The sequence below is a fragment of the Anser cygnoides genome, chromosome 1 (assembly GCF_040182565.1).
Source record: "Anser cygnoides isolate HZ-2024a breed goose chromosome 1, Taihu_goose_T2T_genome, whole genome shotgun sequence".
Classification (NCBI taxonomy): domain Eukaryota; kingdom Metazoa; phylum Chordata; class Aves; order Anseriformes; family Anatidae; genus Anser; species Anser cygnoides.
Window position 1 is genome coordinate 116,165,031 of NC_089873.1, and position 24,552 is coordinate 116,189,582.

At 40.3% G+C, this 24,552-nt stretch overlaps 1 protein-coding gene across 1 annotated transcript in view; it reads left to right on the top strand.

Moving 5' to 3' along the window:
- The first annotated feature begins 722 nt into the window (after window positions 1–722).
- The window catches only part of SH3BGR (SH3 domain binding glutamate rich protein), a 28,211-nt gene continuing 4,381 nt past the window's right edge, over window positions 723–24,552 (top strand). Inside the window, exons 1-4 of the mRNA XM_013181331.3 lie at window positions 723–960; window positions 6,587–6,772; window positions 12,710–12,790; window positions 20,575–20,688. Coding sequence (XP_013036785.1) covers window positions 916–960; window positions 6,587–6,772; window positions 12,710–12,790; window positions 20,575–20,688 — 426 coding nt within the window. The 5' untranslated portion in view covers window positions 723–915. The remainder of the gene's footprint in view (window positions 961–6,586; window positions 6,773–12,709; window positions 12,791–20,574; window positions 20,689–24,552) is intronic.

Here is a 24,552-nt window from a genome sequence, read left to right on the forward strand (position 1 = left end):
CATCTCTGGGACAGAAGGCAACAACCAGATGGAAAAAAGAGCATCCTGCATACCACAGCAGAACGGAATATTTTTTACCAAGAGTTCTGGACCTCTTCTTGTGCCTTGGGAGTTTTCACTGATGATGCAAAAAGAAGGAAAAAAAAAATCCAGTAATAGAGACTGGATACATACAATCGACAAAATCACCCTCCTCAGTATCACGAAATATAGTGACATACTCATTTCAGATAAGCGCCTGAGCCCTGCCGTTTGGATCATGATCTGAGTTCTTTACAGCTGAGAGCGTTTGTTACAGAGGCTTATTTCAATATGATCTCTACTAGAATTACCTCTGATCCTATGCTCCCCCTACTCTCTCTCCTCCCCTCCCCTTTTTAACGTGAAATTTGTATCTACTACTCTGAAATCTCTTTGTTGTTGTCAGGGAGAGGGCACAAGCCCTTTTATGCAGGAGGTGGCTGTGACAACACCGATGCAACTTTAAACGTTACCCTACGGCTCTGTGATCCTGTTCCCTGTTCCCAGTCCCTTCTCCCTTGTCCCTTCCCCCTCTCCCGAACATTTCTGCAGCCTGCCTCATTGGTGCAGGACTCTCCTTTGCCTTTTACGGGCTGCCATCCTGTCAATCTAATGCAATAAGGCCAGGGGCAGGTGCAAACCTCTTGCTATGGCTCCTCTTACTAACCAATCCTTTACTGGCCCCTCATCCCAAAATACCTACGAGACAACTGAGTGGGAAAACCCGGGACCCCCAGGGAGAGAGAGAGGCCAAAGCTGGTGGATTGCTGTGGGGTGCACCCATTTAGGATCCGGGTTAGCCCAGGAGCTGCCGAAGGCTGGGATTCCTCTCGGGACTTTGTTGACTTGTGGATAGCAGGCGTGCTCTGCTGATTCCTTTTCATCACTGTCAAAATGGTGATCAAAGTCTTTGTAGCCACATCTTCGGGGTCTACAGCGGTAGGTGTCTCATTTAACATACGTCTCTTTCTGGCTCAGGTTGGTAAATTAGCCTAGAAGATCCCAGGACAGCCTGAGTATGCATGTAAGAGAAAAACACCAATTTTCTTCTGGACTGTATTTAACACTTTATTCTTGAAAGCAACTCAAAATGTAGAGAATTCGTGTTAATGCAGGCTTGCTTGCATGCTATATTTTACTATAGGTATAACACTTCCATATGAATTATTTGCCAGTTAATAGATTTAATTCTGAAGGAAAGGAAAGGAAAGGAAAGGAAAGGAAAGGAAAGGAAAGGAAAGGAAAGGAAAGGAAAGGAAAGGAAAGGAAAGGAAAGGAAAGGAAAGGAAAGGAAAGGAAAGGAAAGGAAAGGAAAGGAAAGGAAAGGAAAGGAAAGGAAAGGAAAGGAAAGGAAAGGAAAGGAAAGGAAAGGAAAGGAAAGGAAAGGAAAGGAAAGGAAAGGAAAGGAAAGGAAAGGAAAGGAAAGGAAAGGAAAGGAAGAGAAAGGAAAAAGAAAGGGAAAGGGAAGGAAAGGGAAGGAAAGAAAGAAAGAAAGAAAGAAAGAAAGAAAGAAAGAAAGAAAGAAAGAAAGAAAGAAAGAAAGAGAAAGAAAAAGAAAGAAAGAAAGAAAAAGAAAAAAGCAATATATATTCCCTGAAGAAGGAAAAAGTGGATATTGTATTTGCACAAATACCGAGGTAGATTGTTTACAGTAGAAATGAATCTATTTATTTTTAAAAGAGACTTTAGGACACTGCACCTGCTGAAGGGGAACTGTGTCTAGTAAAGAACCTGCAGTCAAAGTAAGCTGAATGAAGTTATGCAGATAAAAATGTCTTCCCATCCTCCTCCCTTTCCCTAGCCCCCTTTTTTTTATATGTATATAATGCCTCTTGAAATGGTGTACTGATGATTTTTAGTATTGAGCTCTACTGCTGTATCTGTCAGTATAGTGTATCAGCTGAAGGAAAGGGCATGTGAATAGTAGAGAGATTGGAGGTCTGTGGGAGGTGGAAACCGGGAAAGGACTGTTTCCTTTTATATCCAGTTCCCATATGAGCTCAGATTGCAGCTTTCCTTTGGCGGTCATTCATTCCCAGTGACATGGCTAAACAAATTGGCTGGTGCTTGCACATAGCTTAACTACATCTCTGTTTCTCTGACACCAGCTCCATGTCTTTAAGAAGCTTCCAGAGTTGAACAGTTCCAAAAACACCCCCTGTTCACAGGGCTACCATCTCTAGAAAATGAAATGGGAAACATTCACTAAAATTCAAACTGGAACACAGCTAAGGCAAGTTTGCAGTTCCCTCATCAGCTTTTTTTTTTTTTTTTTCTTTTTTTCTTTTTTTCTTTTCCTTTGCCAGCCTATCTGTAAGCCTGACACTGAATTTACTATTGACATTTTCCCATTCCTTTTTTGCTCAAACAATGTTGTAAATTGCCACACATTGTGCATTGGCAGTCTTTTCTCTCTTGTTTGGTCTCCCGTTTTGGTTTCCTTTGGTTGACCAAACAAGATCCTTACCTGCCTCCTTTGCCAGTCATCCATTTCTGGGGAAAAGCTGTGACCGTGACTGGAATCCCACTGCAGACATCCTGGATGTGTGTCTTGTGGCCATCGCCTTGGTTCTCCTTCAAGACTGATGCTGTGCAACGAAGGCATGGATTGTTGCCATTGCAGCTACAGAAGTGGGGCTGTAGTTCAGCAAGTCAGTTTTTTGAGTGCTTCGATTAAACACCGGCATTTAGGAGATCGCTTATGCAATTAAAACTAAGTATATTTAGCACTAGCCAAACCCAAATCTTTCCTACGCCGTACATGTTTCTTGTATCTCCCTCCCAGCGAGCAGCTATAGCTAGCTCCTTTCCTTTTGGACTGCAATGAAGGGCTGTGTATGCTACGCTGTGCAACATGCAAGCTTTCTCTGGTCATTTTGAGTTGTTAAGCATTGCTACTGTAGTTTATTACTGCAGAGAAAGATAACTAATGTCAGTGAACTGTAATAGGTCTTAAGCTTATCAATGCCAATCTCTACTATATGTTAGCAGCCTACAAAAGCTGTCAGTGGGATCCTAGACACATACTGGAAGGAAGAGTATGGCATCTTTACATGGTAATGTGCCTCTATATTTCCTTCTTCCTTGTGCAGTGGGTGTATGTATGGCTATAATAATATGAGTAGGTAGCATGTGTTCAGCTTATTGATACATAACTGCAATTCCAAGTAAACACCATGTTCAGCTGAAGAAGTTTTCCACATTTACTGATGAAATAGATGGAAGGTATCCTTTCAATGAACCTTTAATGAGTTTTGATATATATAAAATAAAACTCACTCCTGCAAGGAGCCAACCCAAACCCTAATATATCACTAAAATCCTATTAAAAACAAATTTTCTATTGGCCTTGTACAGCTTCTCCCTGAGAAGTATGAATTTCATTCCTGTGGAGCTTAAATTGTAAGACTAAATTGTCCTAGTATCACTGATGCTCTCTTCATTGTGGCTGATCTCCATCAAATACATGTTGTTCATTTTGAATTTCAAAATATGATGGGCCTGTATCAGCAGAGTATCATTGGTAAAGAATGAAAATCTTTTCTATTTTATGTACTGTACAATTGCACTACTAATTGCAACTGGTTATCACATTATTAAGTACTTTTCCAAAGTGAATATAGTGAACCCAGTAACATTCTTGTGCTCTGGATAAGTTGCTTGAACGATGTAATTCGGTGTTGCTCTAGAGCAAACCTGAGGTCTGTACTTTCCCTCTCAATGATTCAGAAATGTATTTTAAATAACTTTCACTTTATTATCTTTGTTTGCCAAACATAGCTGATACTGAGCTATGCATTAAGACAAGCAGAAGTGGAGACACTCATAGCCTAAAAGGGTACTAAATGGTTGTCTTGAAATGTCTTTAGTAAAAACTAAAATAATTTTGGTACTAGCTGCAGAGGTGTTTAGAAATGGGTAATGTCCTGTAAGGTTCTAGTCTACCATAAACCATGAGAGAATTGGGTCTTACACAGAGGATGTCTTCCAAAGTCTTGCTTACTGCTGCTCATGGTTAGGACACCTCTAAAATCCCTTTTTATTCTCAGTGTTTCTGCAGTCATTTTGTAAACTTGCCCATGTTCAAATCTGCAGGTCTCAGTTTTCGTGTAATCCATTCACATCAGAAAGATTGAGCAAAACACAGACTAATGAGACTAACACCTCACTAAATAAAGAGCCATAGCAGAAGTTAGAATCTAATAAATAAGAACAGTGATCAAGAACAGGTTGTCTCTGTCTCAGAACGGAGAGCTGGGGCAGCTCTGCCTGCTGGCATTAATGTCCCTGCTGCGGTAAGCTGTTGACTAGATAACATTTGCTTCTGCCATGGGCAGCTGGTCAACGGGAATGATCTGAATTGCAACAATATAGAAGATAATAGCCAATTATGCATTAGGTGAAATTAATATTAGCTGTAGCTCTTACACTCTAGCTAGGTAATATTTATTTAAAACAGTTCTTTCTTAATGTAAAGGACTATCAGCCATGGGGGAATTTAAGCTCTGTTGAAAGCCAGAATGGCATTGATGAAATAGTATCATGCTCACCACTACTTTCCAGGGAATCTATGTCCAAGTTATCTGAATTCTCCCCATGCCATCAGACACAAGTGAGGGCACAAACAAGCTCCTGCAATCTCATCCATTCTGGGAAAACCTTTGCATGTCCTCTGTGTTGTTTCATCCTGGAAGATTTCCCTCTCTGAGTGCTGCTTGCTGGAGACCCTTTCAGCTGCCAAGCAACCTAGCGCCAGCCATGGCTTTATGGTTTCATGCTTAATGTATGTCCCAGAAACTAAATCTTTTTCGCTGCTTAAGCCCTAGTAATTGTTAAGACACAGCTCATCTTCTGCATGGTTTATTATTATCGTCATCATGAAAAACATCTTGCCTTATCTTTATTCTGCATAATTACATATAACTGTTTATTTTTCCTCAGCATTCATTTTTCTGGTGCTGTCTGAGCCTCTTGGGTATTATGAACTTCAAACTGAAGAAAAATTGTTTATCCAGTTTTAATGCTACAAGTTATAGCTGCAGCCATAAGCAAGGGAGCTCAGACTCAGTGGTTCCATTTACCTTATCTCCTCAGTGACGTTATCTGTCCAGGCACTAGCTATTCCAGGAGCCGTATCTCCTTCAGTGCCTGTGTCCAAAGAGACAAGCTGATGCTGAAATTGCAGCTGACAGCACTTGAAAGGACTGGCTTTCAGAGCATGTGGTAGCACTCTTAGTACTGGTTCAGGCAGATTTTTTTAACTATTTATGCAAACATTATCCTGCCACCTCCTCCAATGAAGTGGGCATGTGCATTCCTCAGGCAATTCTTTCTGCCATCTGAATGTGTTTGACAAATAATTGTGCGGCTAAATGGCCATTAGGAAAATGACTTCTGTTTAAAAAGTGAAAATAAGAATATATGTGAGATCTGTCAGCTGTGTGGCTTGTGAACACATTAGAGTAGTATTTCCATTCAAAGTGATTTGCTTTTTCTAGCTCACAGTAAGCCTCTCCTGCTGTCTTAAAAATGTACAGCATTCTATGTGTGTTATTTTTTGCAAGCAAACGTAGCTGTATGGATAGATATTTCCTCACTTAAACAAGAACAAGAAATTGTATCCTTAATAATAAGAATGAAAATTAACTCCTCCAATATAACAGGCTATCATTCTACTTCTTCAGCTTTTCAGGTTTATTAGATTACAGAAATACATAATCCATGGGTTATTTCTCATCTCATTGCATGTCTCAGACTGATTTACACTGGTCTGGTGTCACTTTAAATTTAGGTGTTCGTATTTCTGATTTGTGGAAGACCTGGTTTCAAGTCATAGGAGCAGTTATATGTAAAAACTACATGGATACATCATGCTGGCTACCATCTCTATATGACACTAGCAGGCTGCATGGAGTAGCATAACTGGGAGGAGAAGAGAGTCATCTCTGGATTGTGCTAGGTAGTAATGTGGTTGTGTGTGACCAAAGAGAAAGGTGAGAAAGATTGTACAGATCAGTTAAACAGCGCTTGCTTAGAATACAAACAGAACGTTGCTGTCTATAATGTGGGACATATTCAAGTACAGGAATTAAGCTGTACTGGATTTCTGTTGACTTTATTTAATTATGCCTAGCATTTAAGAACAGGGACAGAAAAACAAATGTGGCTCAGTGAAATCTAAATGTCACATGCAAAGAGTAAGAAAAAAGTGTGTATGGTATATTGGGGAGAGTATGTACATATGTAGGCAGGATTAGTTTAGCTGTTTGTACGTGGCACTCAGATCTGGTTCAGAGTAGGAGGCTTCCTGCTGAGTTTCTTTTCAAAGATGGAGGTACCACTGCTTCCAGGGAGGAAAGAAAGAAGGTGAGGGAAAGAGAAGTAGTGGCAGTGGTCTGGGTGCTGAGAAGCAATGTTGAATCTCGGTTTCAAAAGTGTGGGGGCTCCTGGAGCACTGGATCAAACTTGACATACTTGTATCAGCTCTGCTTGTAATAATAATCACTTTTGGAAAACATACTGCAATTTTATGAAGCAATTCTGTTTTCTTCTCTTTCCTAACCAGATCAAAAAGAAACAGCAAGAAGTAGTGGGATTTTTAGAGGCCAATAAGATTGACTTTCAGCAAATGGACATAGCAGGTGATGAGGACAACAGGAAATGGATGAGAGAGAATGTCCCAGGTGAAAAAAAGCCTCAAAATGGAATTCCTCTCCCTCCACAGATCTTCAATGAGGAGCGGTACTGTGGGGTAAGAAGCTGTTTGGAAATTTAATGCCTTCAGAGGCACTAAATGTCTTCTTACACAGAAAGTCACTCTTTTCCATTAGTTGGAAGTGTCCAATTTAAGATTCAGTTTGAAAGAACAATTGTTAGAAAGTGTTTTTAGGCACAGAAAGGAAATTAAAGACAAAAATATTCCTTTTTAAGACAAAAATACGGTTGGAGGGAAAACTGACTAGAGAAACTCTGCTTAATAGGCTGTGTGTATTATCCCCCCCCGACCCAGAGCCTGTGCAGGACCCAGAGCCCACTGCAAGGTGTGGAGTTTGCTGCCTGTGAGGAGCTCTGTGTTTTTCCTCTCACATTCTCCTACCTCCTGCTGTGTAGCTCACTCACAAGTTGGCCTGCTGTTGGCTCACTGCCTACACTCTCACTTCAGCTCCTGAAGACCAAAGGCAGTACTGGCTAGGTGATACTATGGCTTCTTTACACAATATCACAGGATAACCAAATGTAGACTGTAAAAACAGCTCAACTGCGTTTGGAGTAGTAAGTGCTCAGTTGTGTGGTTTAACAGTACTGACTTATTCAAGACTAGCTGTATGGCACTTCCCTTTTCAAACTTTCAGTTAATTTTGCATGCTGTGTGTTGGTCTTTTGTCTGTTTGACACGGAGCCATCTGGGGTGCTGGGATGTCTGAGACACCAGAGGCCATGAACAGGCATCTTTCTTTTCCGCTATGTTATAAATATAAATAAATAGGAAATGCATTTGACTGGAATAACTCTAATATGTGGTTTGAGTTATTGAAATTATATTGCTTATTCAATAAATCCAACTCTTCGTAACAGAAATTTTAACACATTTTCATATATACTTGTAACAGGTTATTCTCTTGAAAAAGGTCAGATCAGTGGCACATAATACTGCAAAAACATTAATATTAGGACTTGGAATCAAAGCAGATATCAGAGACAGTTTTTTGCTCATAGTCTGTATGGAAACAGACTGGAAAGTACTCTAATATGATCTCTGAAATGAACTTGCAAAGTACTATGAAACGCAGCTCACATAGTGAGTCCAGTTTTAGGTTACTCAACAAATCCACTGTGAACTACTGTGAAGGTTGTTTTGGGAGAGAAGGGATTTACATGCCACTACGTTTTCAGAATTAACTTAAGTGCTTTGAGAGAAAGAGTTGCTACTATGAGTAAAGAGTACAATAATTTCCTCATTTTATCATAGCAATCTTAAAAGAGAACTTGGTAGGTTAGAGTTCATGTAATTTCAACATCTAATCGGTACCAATAAAATGTATCACTTGATATATCTTACTCTGAGTTTCGTGGCAGCCAATGTTGCCATAAATATTTCTGAGATTCCCTAGAGAGGTTACTTAGTGAATTAAAGAGTTATTGCCTTGCAGAGCATTGCAGCCAGTCAGCCTTGTCAGTAAATGATAAATATACAATTTTTACTCCATGTGTAAAGCTATTTCAGGAAGCCAAATAATCTGCATCTTAAAATAAAGCTCTGTTAAAGAAGAGTCCTTTGCAAAAACACCCCACATTGGAAAGGTGTCTAGAAAGCAATTGTAGGTACTGTTTTAAAACTAAATCAAATTTATAATTAGTTTGAAAGTCTCCAGAGTTCTCATGTGGCCAGCTCTCAAAGCTCATAGCTAGTGATCCCAGTGGGTGCATAACGAAGATTCATTTTTTGCATAGTATCTCAGCACACTTTCCAAATAAATGATGTAAGGATATCAATACATGATCCTTACCCTTCTACACGGGAGGAGGTGCCTTCAGGGAGCTGCACAGTGTGTGCGAAGTGGGATTAGGTGGGCTGCTTGAGAACAAGGCAGGTGGCTGGCAGACTGCTGCAAAATTCCTCAGACATGCACGATGTCTTCCACAGTATATCTACAGCACAAAGCTGGGGATTTGCATTCTACTTCCCTGCAGAGCCTTTGCAGACCCAACAGACCAATCATTCTGAAATCAAGGACTGTTTCACCCTGTTTGAGGTTTATATAAGGTATATACCTTAACTCTTCCCCTGTGTCCCAATTCCTTTGTCATTGGCCACTTTAGGAAAAACAGCATTGAGGATAAAGAAGATCAGTCTAGGTCACGGACTCCAGTTCTGTGTCCTGAATTCATGAAAGTCCCTTTAAAATATGTTGTCCTTGTTACAACAGTCTTCAGAGATCTCAGCTTCATCAGGAAACCTTAGAATTTCTAGTCTGGATATATGCAGCAAATTTATACACATTTTCTTGTATGACAAGGTTGCCCTTTAGCATAAGAAGTTCACATCCAGTGTATTTATAACTGGAGATTATATCTTCTTTTAATCTTATTTTTGCAGTGTTAAACAAGTCAAGCTCTTTACGCCATTTTTATACCTTTTTTTTTTTCTTAAGTCTTTTTTTTTTCTTCTTCCTACTAAATTTTTAATTCCCAAATAGTCTTTATTATTATTATTATTATTTTTAAGGTTAGAACTTGTTACATTTCATTTCTGCTCATTCTTCGTTCTGAGATCTGCCCTTTCCCTCACTTCCTTTCTAACTGATCGTCCTATATGTTTTGTTCCCATTCACATATTTAAGCCTATAACATATACATATAAGCAACATCTTGGTCTGGGGGCAATGGGGATATGAAAATTCAGGATAAAAGGTTTCTTTCCTCACCCAAAGAAAGAGAGATTTTGAGAGAGACACGACAACCTCCAAACACTTTAAAGGCTGAGCCTGTAGCAGAGAGGAATTTGTTATTGGTCTGAATTAAGTAGTGAGCGTGCTATGAGGAGGTTGGACTAGATGGTCTCCTGAGGTTTCTCCCATCTGAATTACCATGTGGGTCTAGGATTTTGTAAAATATGTTCTGTTCCATACCCACTAGAGACAGAAAAGATGTAATGGGCAAAAAATAAAGCAAACGAAGTTTAAATCAGGCACCAAAAAAAAGAAAAAGAAAAAAGAAAAAAAAAAGTAATGTTATCTAGTAACCACTTGAAGAAGCAGATTAGAAACATTCGTTTTCTATGCCTGGCTATACCACCAGTCTCAAGTATCCATTCTAATCCATCAGTGTTGGCAATTAAATTCTTATCTGATCTTTTTCTTAAGCTGCTTCTTCGCTCATGTCTAGACAGACGTCTGCATCTGTGTCACTTTCTAAATATACTGAACACTGTTGCTCTTGTCTAAATTTCGCTTAAAAAAAAAGGAAAATAGGAAAGAAATGTAAAGTAATCTGATCTTCTCTGTAAACAGAAATCTATGATTTTCTCCTTGAACTTAAATCTATAGACTAGCTTACATTGCATATCTTATAGCAAACAAACAAACAAAAAACAACAACACACAACTGTTTTTTAGGTAAGACTTTTATTTCATGCCTTGCATAACTGCTAAAGTCAAATATGGAGAAATCATAGGAACCTTTGGAGGTCTGTGGTCCACCCTCCTGCTCAATTCAGGGGTAGCTGTAAAGTTGTAGAGTGTGTTGCTTGGGGATTTGGCTGTCTGAGTTCCCAAATGCGCCAAGGATGGCGTTTCCACACCGTCTCTGTGCACTCTGATCTGGGGCTGTACCACTCACTCTGGGAAGAGCTTTCCACTAATGTCCAACTGCAGTTTACTGTTTTGCTGTCTGGCATTTCTACAGTGGCCATATAAAGGATGATATGTAGATTGTATGTGTGCTCATTTCGTAATTTTGTTTTGTTTTGTTTTTATTTTTATTTTTTGGGGGGCAAAATATATGTTTTGCTGTATTTTTCAAAGACTCATTCCAAAGACAGATGACACCCCCACCCTCTGCATATACAATTTATGTGTTCTTATACAGATGTAATATTATTGCTTACCTGAAATAAACCGTTGCTGCTTTTTTTTTTTTTTTCTTACTGCCTTCCTTGGGAGCAGTTATCTTCAGTGGTTCAGTGAGTGGTGATTTGAACGAGTCACCATTAAGAAAGCAAGAGTGCAAATGTACAACACAAAAACTGTTCCACAATCACTGTAATCCTGCTTTTACTTGATTTACCTTACAATTTACACATACCTTACAATTACCACATTTACTCTTTCATATTGTGCACTGCCTCTTGCCAAGGAGTACTTGATATGCTGGAAGATTGTATCCTTCATTGATAAGGGGTTCGTGTGGTCATTCGCACGTCTTGCTTGTGACCTCAGGTCTTGTTATCTACAAGGCTACGTGCCTCTGGAGATTTTTTGTGCATTTGCAGTCTGCTGCTTTTGCTCTGGGGGAGAGCTAACAACATAAAATATCAAGTCCACTTCATGGCCATTCCTTGTTACAGTCTTCTCCTTATTTCCCACCTATTGATACGCTGCGCCATAGTTTGCTCGGTCTGTTTGATGAGTGTGTGGTATGCAGAAGGACACAAAGGTTTCATGTGTTTGTATGGCTTGTCAAAGGCCTGTGTCAAATTCCAGCCTTTCGAATTGCAGAAAATCTTCATGCTCTTGTTTGCTGTAGCACTCTAAAATGTATGGGTCTTCAGACACTTAAGGCAGACTTGGATTAAATAAGAAGGGGAACCCCACAGCAACATGAAAGCAGCAAAGAGGTGGTTTGAGGAATGAATGACCCAGAGCAGCAACAGGTATTCTGCCTGGTCAGGGCAAAAAGTGTTCTGGGGCTTCTCCCAGATGGGGCAGTTCCCACTGCCTGTAGCCAGGTCTGTGTGAAAACCAAGCTGTCCCTCCGATAAATCAGTGAAATGGGCTGTCATTTAACCTGGCTGTTAAGCTATGTTGCCTCTTCCAAACTGGACTGAAATGTCATTGATTCCAGTCTTGTTGGTGTTAGAGTGGCTTCTAAATCATTTGCTGCAGCCCTTCCCTAGGATAGCCTTCGCCAGTCATTTATGGAAATACCAAAACAGCCCAATAAAACAACTCGGGTCCTAAGTCAGCTTTACAAACAAGTCTCAATGATGAGTCATCACCTTCTTATTTACAGGGTTCTATTTTTGGAGTTATTTGGGATGAGAGGAAAGATGATAAAGTGGTCATGGCAGTAGTCTAGGACTCAGCAGATGTATTCAGTCCCCTGTCCGATACAGAGCTGCCTTGTGATCGTGGGCCAGCTACTTATGACCAGAGTTACTGTTAACTTCTTGCACACGTGTTGACTTTTACCTGCCTGAGATGTGAGTTGTGAACTCCCCAGCAACACGCTAGTGATAGCAGAGTTTCCTTACTTGATAGGAAGGTTGTACGGATGAATACAGGAAAGACCAAGTGAGTTCTAGATGGTAGGATAGGAGCCATCCATTCCATCTTTTCAGTTAGTTTTCATTTTTCAGCACTGAAGAGAAAATGGACATTTTTGATACTGACTTAGCTCTTCAGCTCACATATGGACAAGACATTTTGGCTGGTACATATATGTCAGAGGGAACAACAAAACCCTTTGCTAAGTTTGTCTGAAAAGATACTGCATTTTCTGATTAGAGTGCCTTTCTTTAAAATAGTTTTCTCATTGCCCTTTCACTTGTGCCATTATGTTGACTGTTCCCTTTTCTTTGTCATAAAGCTGTCTAAGGTTTTGAGGGCCTATTTTGTGTTCTTGCAGCAAGGTTTATTTTAACATTTAAATGGGAATAGCTTTGCTTTGGTGTGTATAGCTGAGGCACATTAAAATGAGACGCTTGATTTTATCTGATTCTGACATAGATGTGATATAATTAAAGTGTAAGTCTCTGGAGAGATTTGCCCATTTGTTCATTTTGCCAGCCAGGATGAAGCTCCCTTTATCTGAATATTCTTCCTGGGGCTTAGATAATGCAGGCACTGCTACAAATGCATAGTCATTCTCATCAATATAAGAAAGATGTGCCTGTACTAGTCTCTTCCTCCTGTGCTTTTTGTTTTATTGTTGTTACCAATTCTCTGTTGTTTGTTTGTTCCATTTTTAGGACTTTGAATCCTTTTTCTCTGCTAAAGAAGAAAATATTATTTATTCATTCCTGGGTCTTGCTCCTCCTCCAGGCACAAAGGTAGGCACTGCTGTCCTTCCACGGGAGACATATATTTTATTTTCGTAAAAGATGAAGAGAAGCAATGACTCAGCATGTCAAATAAGGGACGGTGACAAGCATTACATTAGACGCTGGTGCATCAAAGTGTTCTTAAGGGAAAAAAAAATATTACTGGTTCAGTACTAAAAAAATACTTTTCTCTTCCCTTCTTTCACTAAAAGCTTGTGACCATGCCTCCAGCTGATGATTTTCTCTTTTCTTTTTCCCCTCTCCTCTCCTCTCCTCTCTCTCTCTCCTCTCCTCTCCTCTCCTCTCCTCTCCTCTCCTCTCCTCTCCTCTCCTCTCCTCTCCTCTCCTCTCCTCTCCTCTCCTCTCCTCTCCTCTCCTCTCCTCTCCTCTCCTCTCCTCTCCTCTCCTCTCCTCTCCTCTCCTCTCCTCTCCTCTCCTCTCCTCTCCTCTCCTCTCCTCTCCTCTCCTCTCCTCTCCTCTCCTCTCCTCTCCTCTCCTCTCCTCTCCTCTCCTCCTCTCCTCTCCTCTCCTCTCCTCTCCCACAAAACAGTATTTTATCATGTTCAGCTTTTAAATGATGCAGAATTTCCAAATGAAATTTATAGATTGTGCTACTTACATGAAGCATTCACTTCTCCCTGACTGCATCAATCTGAGCAAACCAAGTCTGTACACCAGCAGAGGGGCCGAGGTGCTGGACCCATTCCATCCTGAATGGGTGCACAAAGACTGGCACTATAGGGTTCCCTCCCTCTGCCTTGAGATAAGTTAGGGTCCTACCTAGGGCCTCACAAACTCTCTTTGGCAAGTCTACCCCTTTTTCTTCATCCACTATGTTTTGAAAATGTTCTGATATATTTCTGGCAAAAGAATTAGATTTATTTTTCTTTTTCATTTACAGAAAGCAATATTTTGTCTCTCACAAAGGCTTTTCCTAGGTAGAAGCTTTGTAACTGGGAGTCTCTATTATAGCTCTCTTATCTCAAGATCATGCTAGATCATAATCAAATGTTACCATCTTTAATACGGGTGATTCAACAAACAGAAGGAATCAAGAGAGTGATGAGTCAGTGACAGCAGAGGACCTGCAGTGTTGTGGTGACCTGGCTGAAGAACTGCCCCGGAGCATGGGTTCTGCTTTCTGGTCTAACTCTGCTGCCAACTGTGTAGCAACTCTGAGTAAAATGCCATTGTAAATGCCTCTGTTCTTCCTCTTCTATAAAAGCAGAGAGAAAAAACAAGCCTTTTCTTAGTGCTTTGAGAACTACAGATGAAGAGATACACAGGGGAGAGAGACAGTTGCTATAAATGTTGCCTTTGACACTGAGTCCCAGTGTGATAAGGAACTAGTGATTTAAACCTTCTGCTTTAGCTGTCCCATCACCCACTAAGGGAAATAAAAAGTACTTGCCTACCTCACAAGGGTCTTCTGAGATTTCATTTAATTAACATCCACAAAGCCATGCAAGGCTTAAAGGACTCCAGGTATTGCATATAATAATCATTATAAAAGATATGCGAAGAATCAATGAGATAAAGAAAATTGCATTTTTCTGTCTTCCCACTTCATACATTATCTGCTCCTTCATGCAAGGTTCTGTTAGATAGCAGGTCTTGAAGCAAAGTAGCGATTTTTTAGAATTCACTCATTCCAAGATGTCAGCTAAGGCTGTTACAGTTTCTACTTCATGACAACTTTGTAAATGTTGAAAACAATATGTTCAGTAACTTCTTCTGGGCAGATAACTGTTAGTGCTTTTGGTAGAAAACAAGCACGGTTCATACTGATTAATGGCTGCATTGGTTTGGTGATTGTTTCAGTCCAGAAAGGGGAAATAAGTGACAGTGCTTTTAAAAAATCTTTGTAAAGAGTGAAAGTATGCATCCATCCTTTTGGAATCTGTTACTGAATTTGAGAAAGACATATAAAATCTTTTAGCATTTATTTCAGAAGTGTTTCTTAGCATCTTCACTGCATGACAGTCTGGCTGTGCTTTGTCATACAGATAACCTTGCTGCACTGCTTCTGCTTTCCTTTCATTAGGCTGTCAATTCAGCCCTAGCATGAAGTACAATGGGTGGCTCGTGACATTGCTTTTCAGCGGCATGAATCTAGGATAATAAGTCAGGTGTGAAAGAAATGCTAATGATGACACATATGAGAGGGTTTCCTACTAATTCCTTCATAATCAACCTTCCTCCCTCCCTTCCCTTCCTTCCTTCCTTCCTTCCTTCCTTCCTTCCTTCCTTCCTTCCTTCCTTCCTTCCTTCCTTCCTTCCTTCCTTCCTTCCTTCCTTCCTTCCTTCCTTCTTTTTCTTCTTTTCTTTTCTTTTCTTTTCCTTTTCCTTTTCTTTTCTTCCTTCTTTTCTTTTCCTTTTCTTTCTTACTTTTCTTTTTTTTTCTTCTCTGGAATATGGTGATAATTTAAAACTATAAAGCATGGAAACGCCATAAAACAGCCAGTGAGCATTTGCTTTATAGGTGTTAATACTTCATGGAGTCATTGTAAAGATTAATATGAAGCTGATATGCCTTTTATATTGACTACTCTTGCCTCAGAAGATTCTCTTTCCTTTTCCATTTTTTGACTCATGTTGCTCCAGCAGTAAAAAACCTCTTTAATGACCATGTTGTTTCACAGCACAGCCCACTGGGAACTCGACCAAAGGCTGTTCTGAACTCCATTTCTAGAGCAAGCAGAGAAACTTTTTTGCTACTCCCTCAACAAACTCTAACTTCCCAACAAAATAGTTGGAGTTAAATTCCTTGCTGTGTCAGCCTGCTGAGTGCAAAATATGTTTCAATTTTGCAAATTCTCTTTCTTGTAGCCTCCATGTCTCTCTGAATTAGGTGGCTACAACTTGTCACCAGATAATCATCCAGTGTTTACACTGAACTGTTACTGCTAGGTGTTGCAGCTCTGATGGTGCCAGAGCCTAATGTGCAGGCTTACAGCCTGAGTCTGATATGTCTGAAACACATCAAGACTGTCACCAAGGTGCAGATTGACAGTAAGACACATGTAAAGATTCTTTGAATACACAGGTACATAAAAAAGATCCTTCTCAAATCTGCAGCACGTTCAAATTGGTCTTCACGCACTTATTTAAATATTCTTTTACTTAAGAAAAAGCTTTAATTATTTCACTAGGAAACTGCAAATCAACAACAAAGTTAACCAGGCTGGTTAGCAAACAGTCTGCAGGGCAGCTGCTTAAGAGGCATCTACTACTCCCTACAGTCATGTCCTGACCTATGCTAGATAAAGGGTCTTGGTAAGGTACCACTGTGCAAGTAATGACTTCATGCTGATCTGTGTTCCCAGTTCCAATACAAGGAAGTGTTTTGATGCATGAATGGCACATGAAAACTTCTGCAGATCTCAGTGGAAAGGATGATGCTCTAATTGCTAAGTATTTGCGTAGTCCACTGTGGGAGTTGGGCAAAGATCTTCAAACTTCTTTTCCTATAAACCAAACATATTACTATCATTTTCACAAAGAGTGCCATGTGGCCATAAAACACAGTGACCCTACCAGGAATCAGTGCATGTTTTTGGTACTTCTGAAAGAGTCAATTAGCTCACACAGTTCTCTCTCCCCTGTTGCCTCGCCATCACACTGGTTACCATATTTTCTAAAGCATCATTTAACAGGAATGATAACACAGTTTTAAATCACAGAATATCCCGAGTTGGAAGGGACCCACAGGAAGATCAAGTTGAATTCCTGGCTTCACGCAGGACCACCCAAAAATCAGACCCTATGTCTGAGGGCATTGTCTAAACACTTCTTGAACTCTGGCAGGCTCAGTGCTGTGATCACTGCCCTGGGGAGCTTGTCCCAGTGCCCAACCACCCTATGCCTAAAAGAAGAAGCTGGCAGGGTGTTTGTGCTATAAGTTTTTTAGTCTATTAATATGAAATAACTTCCCACTTGAAGGAATACATGGACTTAAATACCTCTATTGTAATTTTTAAACATCTTTCAAGGCAGGCTGGCACTTATGCCAGACCCAAAGATCACTTGAGTTAGTGATAAATTTCTGAAGGATCCCATTTAATCTTGGATTAAGGGCATGAACAGATAATGATGTGCTAACATGTAAACATATATACAGTTGAGCTATAATCAATGTACTTTTTATGTCTAGGGTCATGCATGTCATTCTCAGCTGCCCCCAAAGCTTTCTTTTTGAAACCTTCGTCATGTTTACGAGCCTGAGACTGTTCTCAATGTTCTTGAAAATGCTCTGAAATATTGTTAATATATAAAAAGCCCATTAAAAGCAATGGCTACACTATTTTATTTATTTATTTAATTAATTAATTTATTTTTGGTAAGATGACAAACAGCATGCTGTATTATTACACCTTTGAGTATCTTAACAAGGTTTGAATGCAGGCAATTAATTGCTTTTTATTTTCAGGGAACAACAGTTTTTTTGACAATTGTATTAACCAAAACGCAATACTGCTTCCATTTCCCTGAACTCCAGAGAGCGGGTAGCTTGTACAGAGATCATTTACGTTTGCGGCTGTTCTGTGAACTCAAAGAAGCTGCTTTACTCAGACTGAAGGTCTTGTTTCAAATCTTGCATAAACTTAAATCCTTAATCTTAGTATTCTTAATCTTAATACCTAAAATCTTGATATCCCAAAACCGATAGATACTTGAGATTTAGTCTTTTAGTTCAAGAAGACTTCTAGTAAGACTGCTTTGGATTACCAATTTACAGTATGTGTATTTTATTTACAGGAAAAGTAACTGGTCAGCCAATCTTAATGAAAGGGAGTTCATTTTACATTAATAAAAAAATAAATAAATTTTGTATTGCTCTGAAGAGGTAGTATGATAATGGTATTCCAAATGCCACAGTTCTCCATATAATTAATGAGAACAATGTGTGTGCATGCGTGTGCGTGTCCTTGCTAACAAAAAACTGCTTCTAGAGTTCAGATCTCTCAGCCATCACTTTTATTTGCCTTATGTTCTGAGTGAGTATATGATTCATCTGAGGTAGTTTTACACAATAGGTACATTTGAATTAGAATGCCATCTTCACTCTTTATGTGTTTTGTGTATCTGCCAAAAATATTGACTGCAGGGATTTTGCAATGAAATGTTAAGATACATGCTGAAAATAGATTTCTAACCAATTCAGTTTTCACGAATACTAACCTTTTTGTTTTAGGAATTGCTACAAAGAAAGGATCTGCAAGGATGTTATAGTTTTCTTACAGAAACAATGTATAAACACAGCATTGGACAAGAGAATTTCAATATCTTATGTGTTGCTACATATCTTAATCTTCAAATATTTTGTTATCTTTTGGGGGAAAGTAAAAGATAAATTAAGCCAAACAGTTGTCTCTGTGGATCTGTTTTTCATAACAGTGCCACCAGCATCAGAGTGCAGTGAGCCCACAGTTTTATGTACGTTTCAGATGAGACAGCATTGGCAGAAAAAGTAGTCTTTGGTCCTTCCTCTGTCCTCCTTCTCCTGCTTACTCATCGCTGGCCCCAGGCATCATCCACGTGCTGGCAAAAACATTCATGTGGCTGTGTAATGGAGGGAACAAATTGTGTGAGGTGCTGGAGAAGCTTTTCTTTCTAAAGCTTTAATCTTGATCAGTCTCCCACTACAATTCACCTTGCAGCCCCGCAGAGGTTTTTGCTGACGGTGGGTAAGGGACAGGGCAGTACTGGGAAGGGCTGCTGGGAGAGCCTGGCAGCTTCTGCGGTGCTGGCTGCTGGTAGTTTACTTGCTGCTGTTCCCAAGGGAGAGGCATGGCAGCCTCTGTGCCCACTCTCTTTTCATTACAGGCTTCTTACAGATGAAATATGTTTTCCCTGATTCAGGAAAAAAATGACAAAAAGAGCATCAAATCTTACAGACAATGAAGTTTTGGGAAGAAAACACATCTGCAGGATTATTTTGTCTATTTTCACTCTATCGTGATACCTGCTTCCAAACATTCCTGACCTCCTTTCTATCATTTTAATCCCAGCTCAGCAGAGCATCTGAGCAGGAGGACATGTCTTGTATTGCACTCCAGATTTTGGGGATAAAGATGTCAGAGTCAGAATTCACTTGAATCTGCACTGGGGCTAAAAGCCAGGTAGATGCACTAGTGTCATGCTTCCACAAGCTAAGTACAGTGGCTGGGGAAATCGTACATGATCATACACAATAAGGACACCAGAGGAGGACCTGTGAAGCTTAAAGGCCAGGGGATCATGACCAGTGGATTTTGTGTAACACTAGGGACAGAGATGAAATTATTGAAAAAAATAAAAAAAAAAGAAAAAAGAAACCCCCAAAGCAATTGGGTGAATGAGTTGTAAGGGTTTGGTCACAGGGATGAGAAAGGAGCTTCTCTTCTGTTCAGGGATGTGCTGCTCTGCCCATAGTGTGTAGGACTTCATATGGCACAGGACAGGATCTCTGAACCCAATTTTCTGTCGCTGGAGGAAACCACACCAGGTAACACTTCTCAGAAGTGGTCAAATTCCCTTTTAATGAATGAAGTCGATTGCCTCCACTTCTCTACTAGAAACCTCTTCCAGTTTTACACTGCTGATGGTTAGAATTTTTATTTACAGCTGGTTTTACTCATTTTGCGTCTACCTCAGTGCTCTTCTTTATCCTATCCCTCCCTGATATTATTCTGATATATTTTTAGAGAGCCATCACGTCCTCTCACTGCATTGCATTCAATAGATTAAAGTAGTAAAGTTGTTTTTTGTCACCCTTTCATAAGACAGGCTCTCCACTCCTTCAGATATTTCTGTGACCCCCCCCTGCACCTGTTCCAGGCTAAATCTCTTTCTTGAGCCTGGATGACTGGAATGGTACAGAGTGATCCAGAGGAGGTTTCACTTTTGCTTCATACAATGGCATTAGTATTTGCTTTCAGCTCCAGCAGATATAATTCACCTCATGCATCTGAGGATCGTGTTTATTACTGCTTTCACTGTTGCATCATGTTTGTGGCTCAGTTATTCTGTCATTACTTAAATCCATCTATCTTTTTCTTATTTCATGATCATCAGCTAACAAGGTCCCAAAATACATTATAAACATCTGTTTCTAATATCTGTCCCAGGACTACCTCTCCCAAATAATGTGACTTTGCACTTAATGCTATTGCAGTTCATCCTATTTCGATTATTCCACTCAAGGCCACACAGGTCTCCTTTTATCTGACACAGTGTGTAATGCAGTGTGACCTTTCACAGCTACTTCGCCTGGGCAGGACTTGAAAGGAAGAGTTTTCTGGAAGCTGCTTGGTCATGCTGCTGCTGAATAAATAGATATGATAGATTGGTGTGTGAATTGAGGGATAGTTACCTAATGGTTTTAAAAAAAAAAAAAAGACTATTAAGAGACTGTGCATGAAATCCTTTATTACATCTGCTTTTCTGTAGCCTCCTGGTGAAGTTTAATTGGAGTGCATGCTGGTGAAAAAGCTTTTTTCCTCTGAAGCCATCAGGGTGAGCATCCAATTCTATTAAACTTTCTACAGAAAAGTTAGGGGATCTGCTATGCTCTGAAAAGGAAGAGGTGCTTCAGTTCTTGTTTTCTGTATACAAACCCCAGGCCTTTACCAACAAAGCAACATGCCAACACGCTTCTTTCAAAGGAAAATGTCTGAAAGGGTCGATTTTGATTTGACTGCTGAAGTAAAATTAGAAAAACACCTCCCCAGACCATGAAGTCAAGAGTTGTATGGAAAGGAGTTGTTGTTTATGTGTCCTGAGGTTAATAATGACTTCTTCTTTGCTGCCAGGAAACTGAAAAGTCTGATACCACTAATGAAGCTGTGGCACACACGGAAGACAGTGCAAATGAAGGGACTCATGAAGAGTCTCAGTCTGCTCAGTCACCATCAGAAGATCAACAGGTAATTTTTCCTTTTTCACTTTGTGATTTGAGGATTTCACCTGTGCTAAGCTCAAGAAACAAAACCCCACAGGCCCTCCTAATACATCTTAGGGTGGGAAGACTGATTGCAGAGTGCTCCTGCTTGTCTTTTGGATGCATTTTCTTTGACATCATGGTGATACTAAACAGGTGAAACTCCAGGGAACCCTGCTCTGAATCATGGATAACAATTGTCTTTCTTTAGCAGTTTCCTTTTGCTACTTGCTATCGTATGCCACTTGCCACTTGCTATCATACGCTTTTTTTTTTTTTTAACGCTCACTTGGATCTCAACTCTCATTATGGAGAATAATTTAGAACTAGACATCTGAGTCCTATCCATGTGGAAAAATTGGCTGCTGTCAATGACCAGCATCTGCAGTGCTCGTAAATCTATTTGTTAATGTTTGCTGTCAGGTACCAGCATTGACCACTGCCACAGCAAGCCGTATCTGACAGTGTCTTCTCTAGTCCACGCAGGAGCCCCTGCAGAAATGGAGACCACTGTTATCCTTCCTGCATGCCTTATGGTATGATATCAAAGTCAAACAGGCGGATCTCAAACTGCAGTGCAAGAGGTTCTTGGAAGAAATCGTCTGAGTTCCTTCGACTTTCTAAAATAATAGCTGCAAAACGTAACATTTACGTTCCCCTGCAGTTAGCTGACATCAGTAAAGTAGTTATGGTTAAAAGCATAGATGGATCGTGTGAAAAGGGGCAATTCTCTTGTGTAGTCTTCTTCCTCAGTGGGATGTTTGTGTCACTGGCCAGGGTCTAGACAAAGTAGAGACTAAGCAGAAATGGGCCCTGTGTCTGGAGATAGGAATCCTGATACTTTATTTCTCCTGCTGCTGTGCTAGTTTGGCATTTAAGGATGGCTTTGGTTTGATCTTGCAGTATCAGGTGACTCTCTTCCCAAAGAGGCAAGCCTACTGCTGAATCAAGCACTTACACATCTTTTTTTTTTTTTTTTTTTGTGGTTTCAAATCAGACAGTCCTTGTGGAATATCAGTAACAAATGCATCATCTCTCACTAATTTATTTATGTATTTATTTATTTTTTACATCAGTTGCAATGTTTTTCCAGAGTAAGTACCTCAGTCTTTACAAATTTCCCCATTCCCATTTTTAACAATGACTGAACCATTAGGTTGGAAATGCACCCTTTTGCACAGCCTCATGCAAGTCTGAGGCACTGGAAGTCCCATTTAACATTCCAAAGTTGATCCTACATGATGATGAAAAGAGACACAGTCCTCAGTGGGAACTGAAATTTCTGCTTAAATTGTATCTAAGCACTTTTCATGTCTCTATAAATTCAGCCAACACATGAATGCCATCGAATACCTTTTTCTCTTAAGAGAAATGCCAGCTTTTAAGAGAAACCCAGCATAAAACAGTAGTGCATCCCCTGGCTGGATTAGATTACTTGCCGTTCTGGCTGGCAGTCTACTCTAATGTTTTTCAAATGAGGACAAACTGCTGGAACACATCTGCAAATATGTCAAGCAGCTACGTATGAGCAGTTTTGTGATGGCAATGCAATGCCGCTTCTATACAACAAGCACCTTGCTCCGTTTCTCACTGAACAGGTAGGAGCTGTAAGTGGAAAACATATTGCCCTTTAGTTTTGCAGGGAGGGGAGTGGCAGAGGAGTGAACACCAGGCAAGAGGGTGCATTTGAACTGATATTTCTGTTGTTATGAAGACATAAAACACGATTAGTCTTACAAATCCTCCTCTTTCACCTGCATGGTCTTGGCAATGTTGAAATGTTCTTACACGGTCTTACGTAAGGGGGAGGAAAAGCCTTCCTGAAATCGCCTGGCTCTGATACCCGCCTTCATTTTGCCAGAGGTGCACTAGCTCCTAGGGAAACTAAAAAACACTTTTTCTGTTCCTGTCCCAGTCATTGTCAGAGAGGGTACTCACAACTGCAGGCCACGAGGTATTAGTAGCTCATGCCAAGGATGAACAAAGAAACATCTTTCATCCTGTTCTACCGCCCACTTCCCATGTCACATAGGACAAATCACTTCAGTGACGTGGCATCTGTCTGCCTTGCCACAGTTCATCGTAATTAGCACTTCTGTATGGATGGCATGAATCATTCTTTAGAAATTCTGGTATTTTCATTCACTACGGTGAGCATGCAAAGGACTAGTTTAGAAGAGAAGAATAACTTTGAGGTAACTACGGTGGGATGAATTCTGTCTTTTGTGTCTGACTCTCATTTTTTCCCCTGCGATAGAGAGCTAGAATAACATTTCCTTACCTGGCCAGGGTTTTATGAAGGCAAATACATTTAAAGATCATGAGACTGCCGTTGGAGTATCTCCATTGGATGTTGGTCCCTAAAGGACACATGAGGTATCAATGCAGTATTTTTAGTATTTCCCTCTCCTCTCATTGTGCAGCCCAGCACGTCTTGTTTGACCACTTGACCACACTGAATAGATGTTTTCTGTTTGCTCTACCCACCCATGTTTTATTTATTTATTTATTTTCCTTCTGGCTTATTAAAAGTTGGTTTCTGTGTATCAGGTTCTGAAAGGATGGCCTTTTTATCAGTGGCCCATGGTGTTTTGCAGCCACACACTTTCGTCTTTTGAACTGTAGTCATGTCCTATTTGGAATGTCAACTTATTTTCACAGACTCTCAGATCAAATTGAGGCAATGTAAATAAACATCACAATTTTATGTTCTGCTACTGAATTAAAATATATTGATGTGAAATTATTTGTGGCATTTTGGCCTCATTTAGCACTCTGTTTCAAGCAAGGTTAAAAACGACTCTCCTGTGTAGGCGTGTAACCCAGCCTGCTTTTCTCCAGTGACTCTGCAAGAGAATTGCAAGTGCTATGGAAAAATTCTAGAAGACTCTTGGCAATGTAAAGGTATCTCAGTCTTCTCAGTCTTTGCCAATGAACATATGACAGATGACAAAATTTACTGTGGCTCTCTCAATTGTGGAGCCGCACGGAGGTCCCAGGTTTCAGAAGGCTTCTCCAAAGCCTCAGTGGCAGGGCTGGTAACTGGTGGCCAGTGTGGGTCCATGTGGAGGCTGCACCCCTCCCCTGCTGCTTCTGCTGCCCTTGCTGGGAGAAGCAGGAGTTCAGAAGCCCCATCTCTGTCTCAGGCAGGTAGGACTCTGGGGAAGACAGCGAGAGACCCTAATCCTCTGGAAAACAAATTTCTTCCATCAGAAGCTGCTTCCTGGAAGCAGAAGGAATAAGTGCACAGTGCAACAGGTTGTTCTTCACGCACCTCATGTTAGACCTGCCAGCAGCTTTTCAGACGGCCTAGGATTCAGGAGCTCCAGCTCCTCATTCAAATGTGTGTCCAGGAAAGCCCAGAGCAGATGTTGAAATAGAAAGTCCCTTACACAGGGACTGTAGTAAAGGACAGGAACAGCTCTCAGTCTGTGTTGCCAAGGGACGGGTGCACTTGGATTTCTTTTGATTATAATTTCTTTCTCACTTTAAACCTGTTGCATTCTTTCCTTCCCTAATCACTTCATCAAGCTTATCCTTCTTAATAATTAGGACATCCCCCTAATCTTTTTTTTTTTTTTTTCATTCCTAATCCCGCAGAGATGGAGAAGGTTGAGGAACCAATTTGCTTGGATATAGTGCCCCTTTCCCCTACTTTGTTTGTCCTTTCATTTTTGAGTTTTTGGAGGAAAAGGCTGTGACCTTCTATGCACTTATTTTTCATTATTTTTACTATATGATTTTAACTTTAGTTTTTAGCTTGGGGGGGGGTAGAATCTTTTTTAAAGTGGTGTCCCAGTTAAATCAGTTTGTGGTACAGATTAGGCTCACTTCAGGGCAGAATTATTTT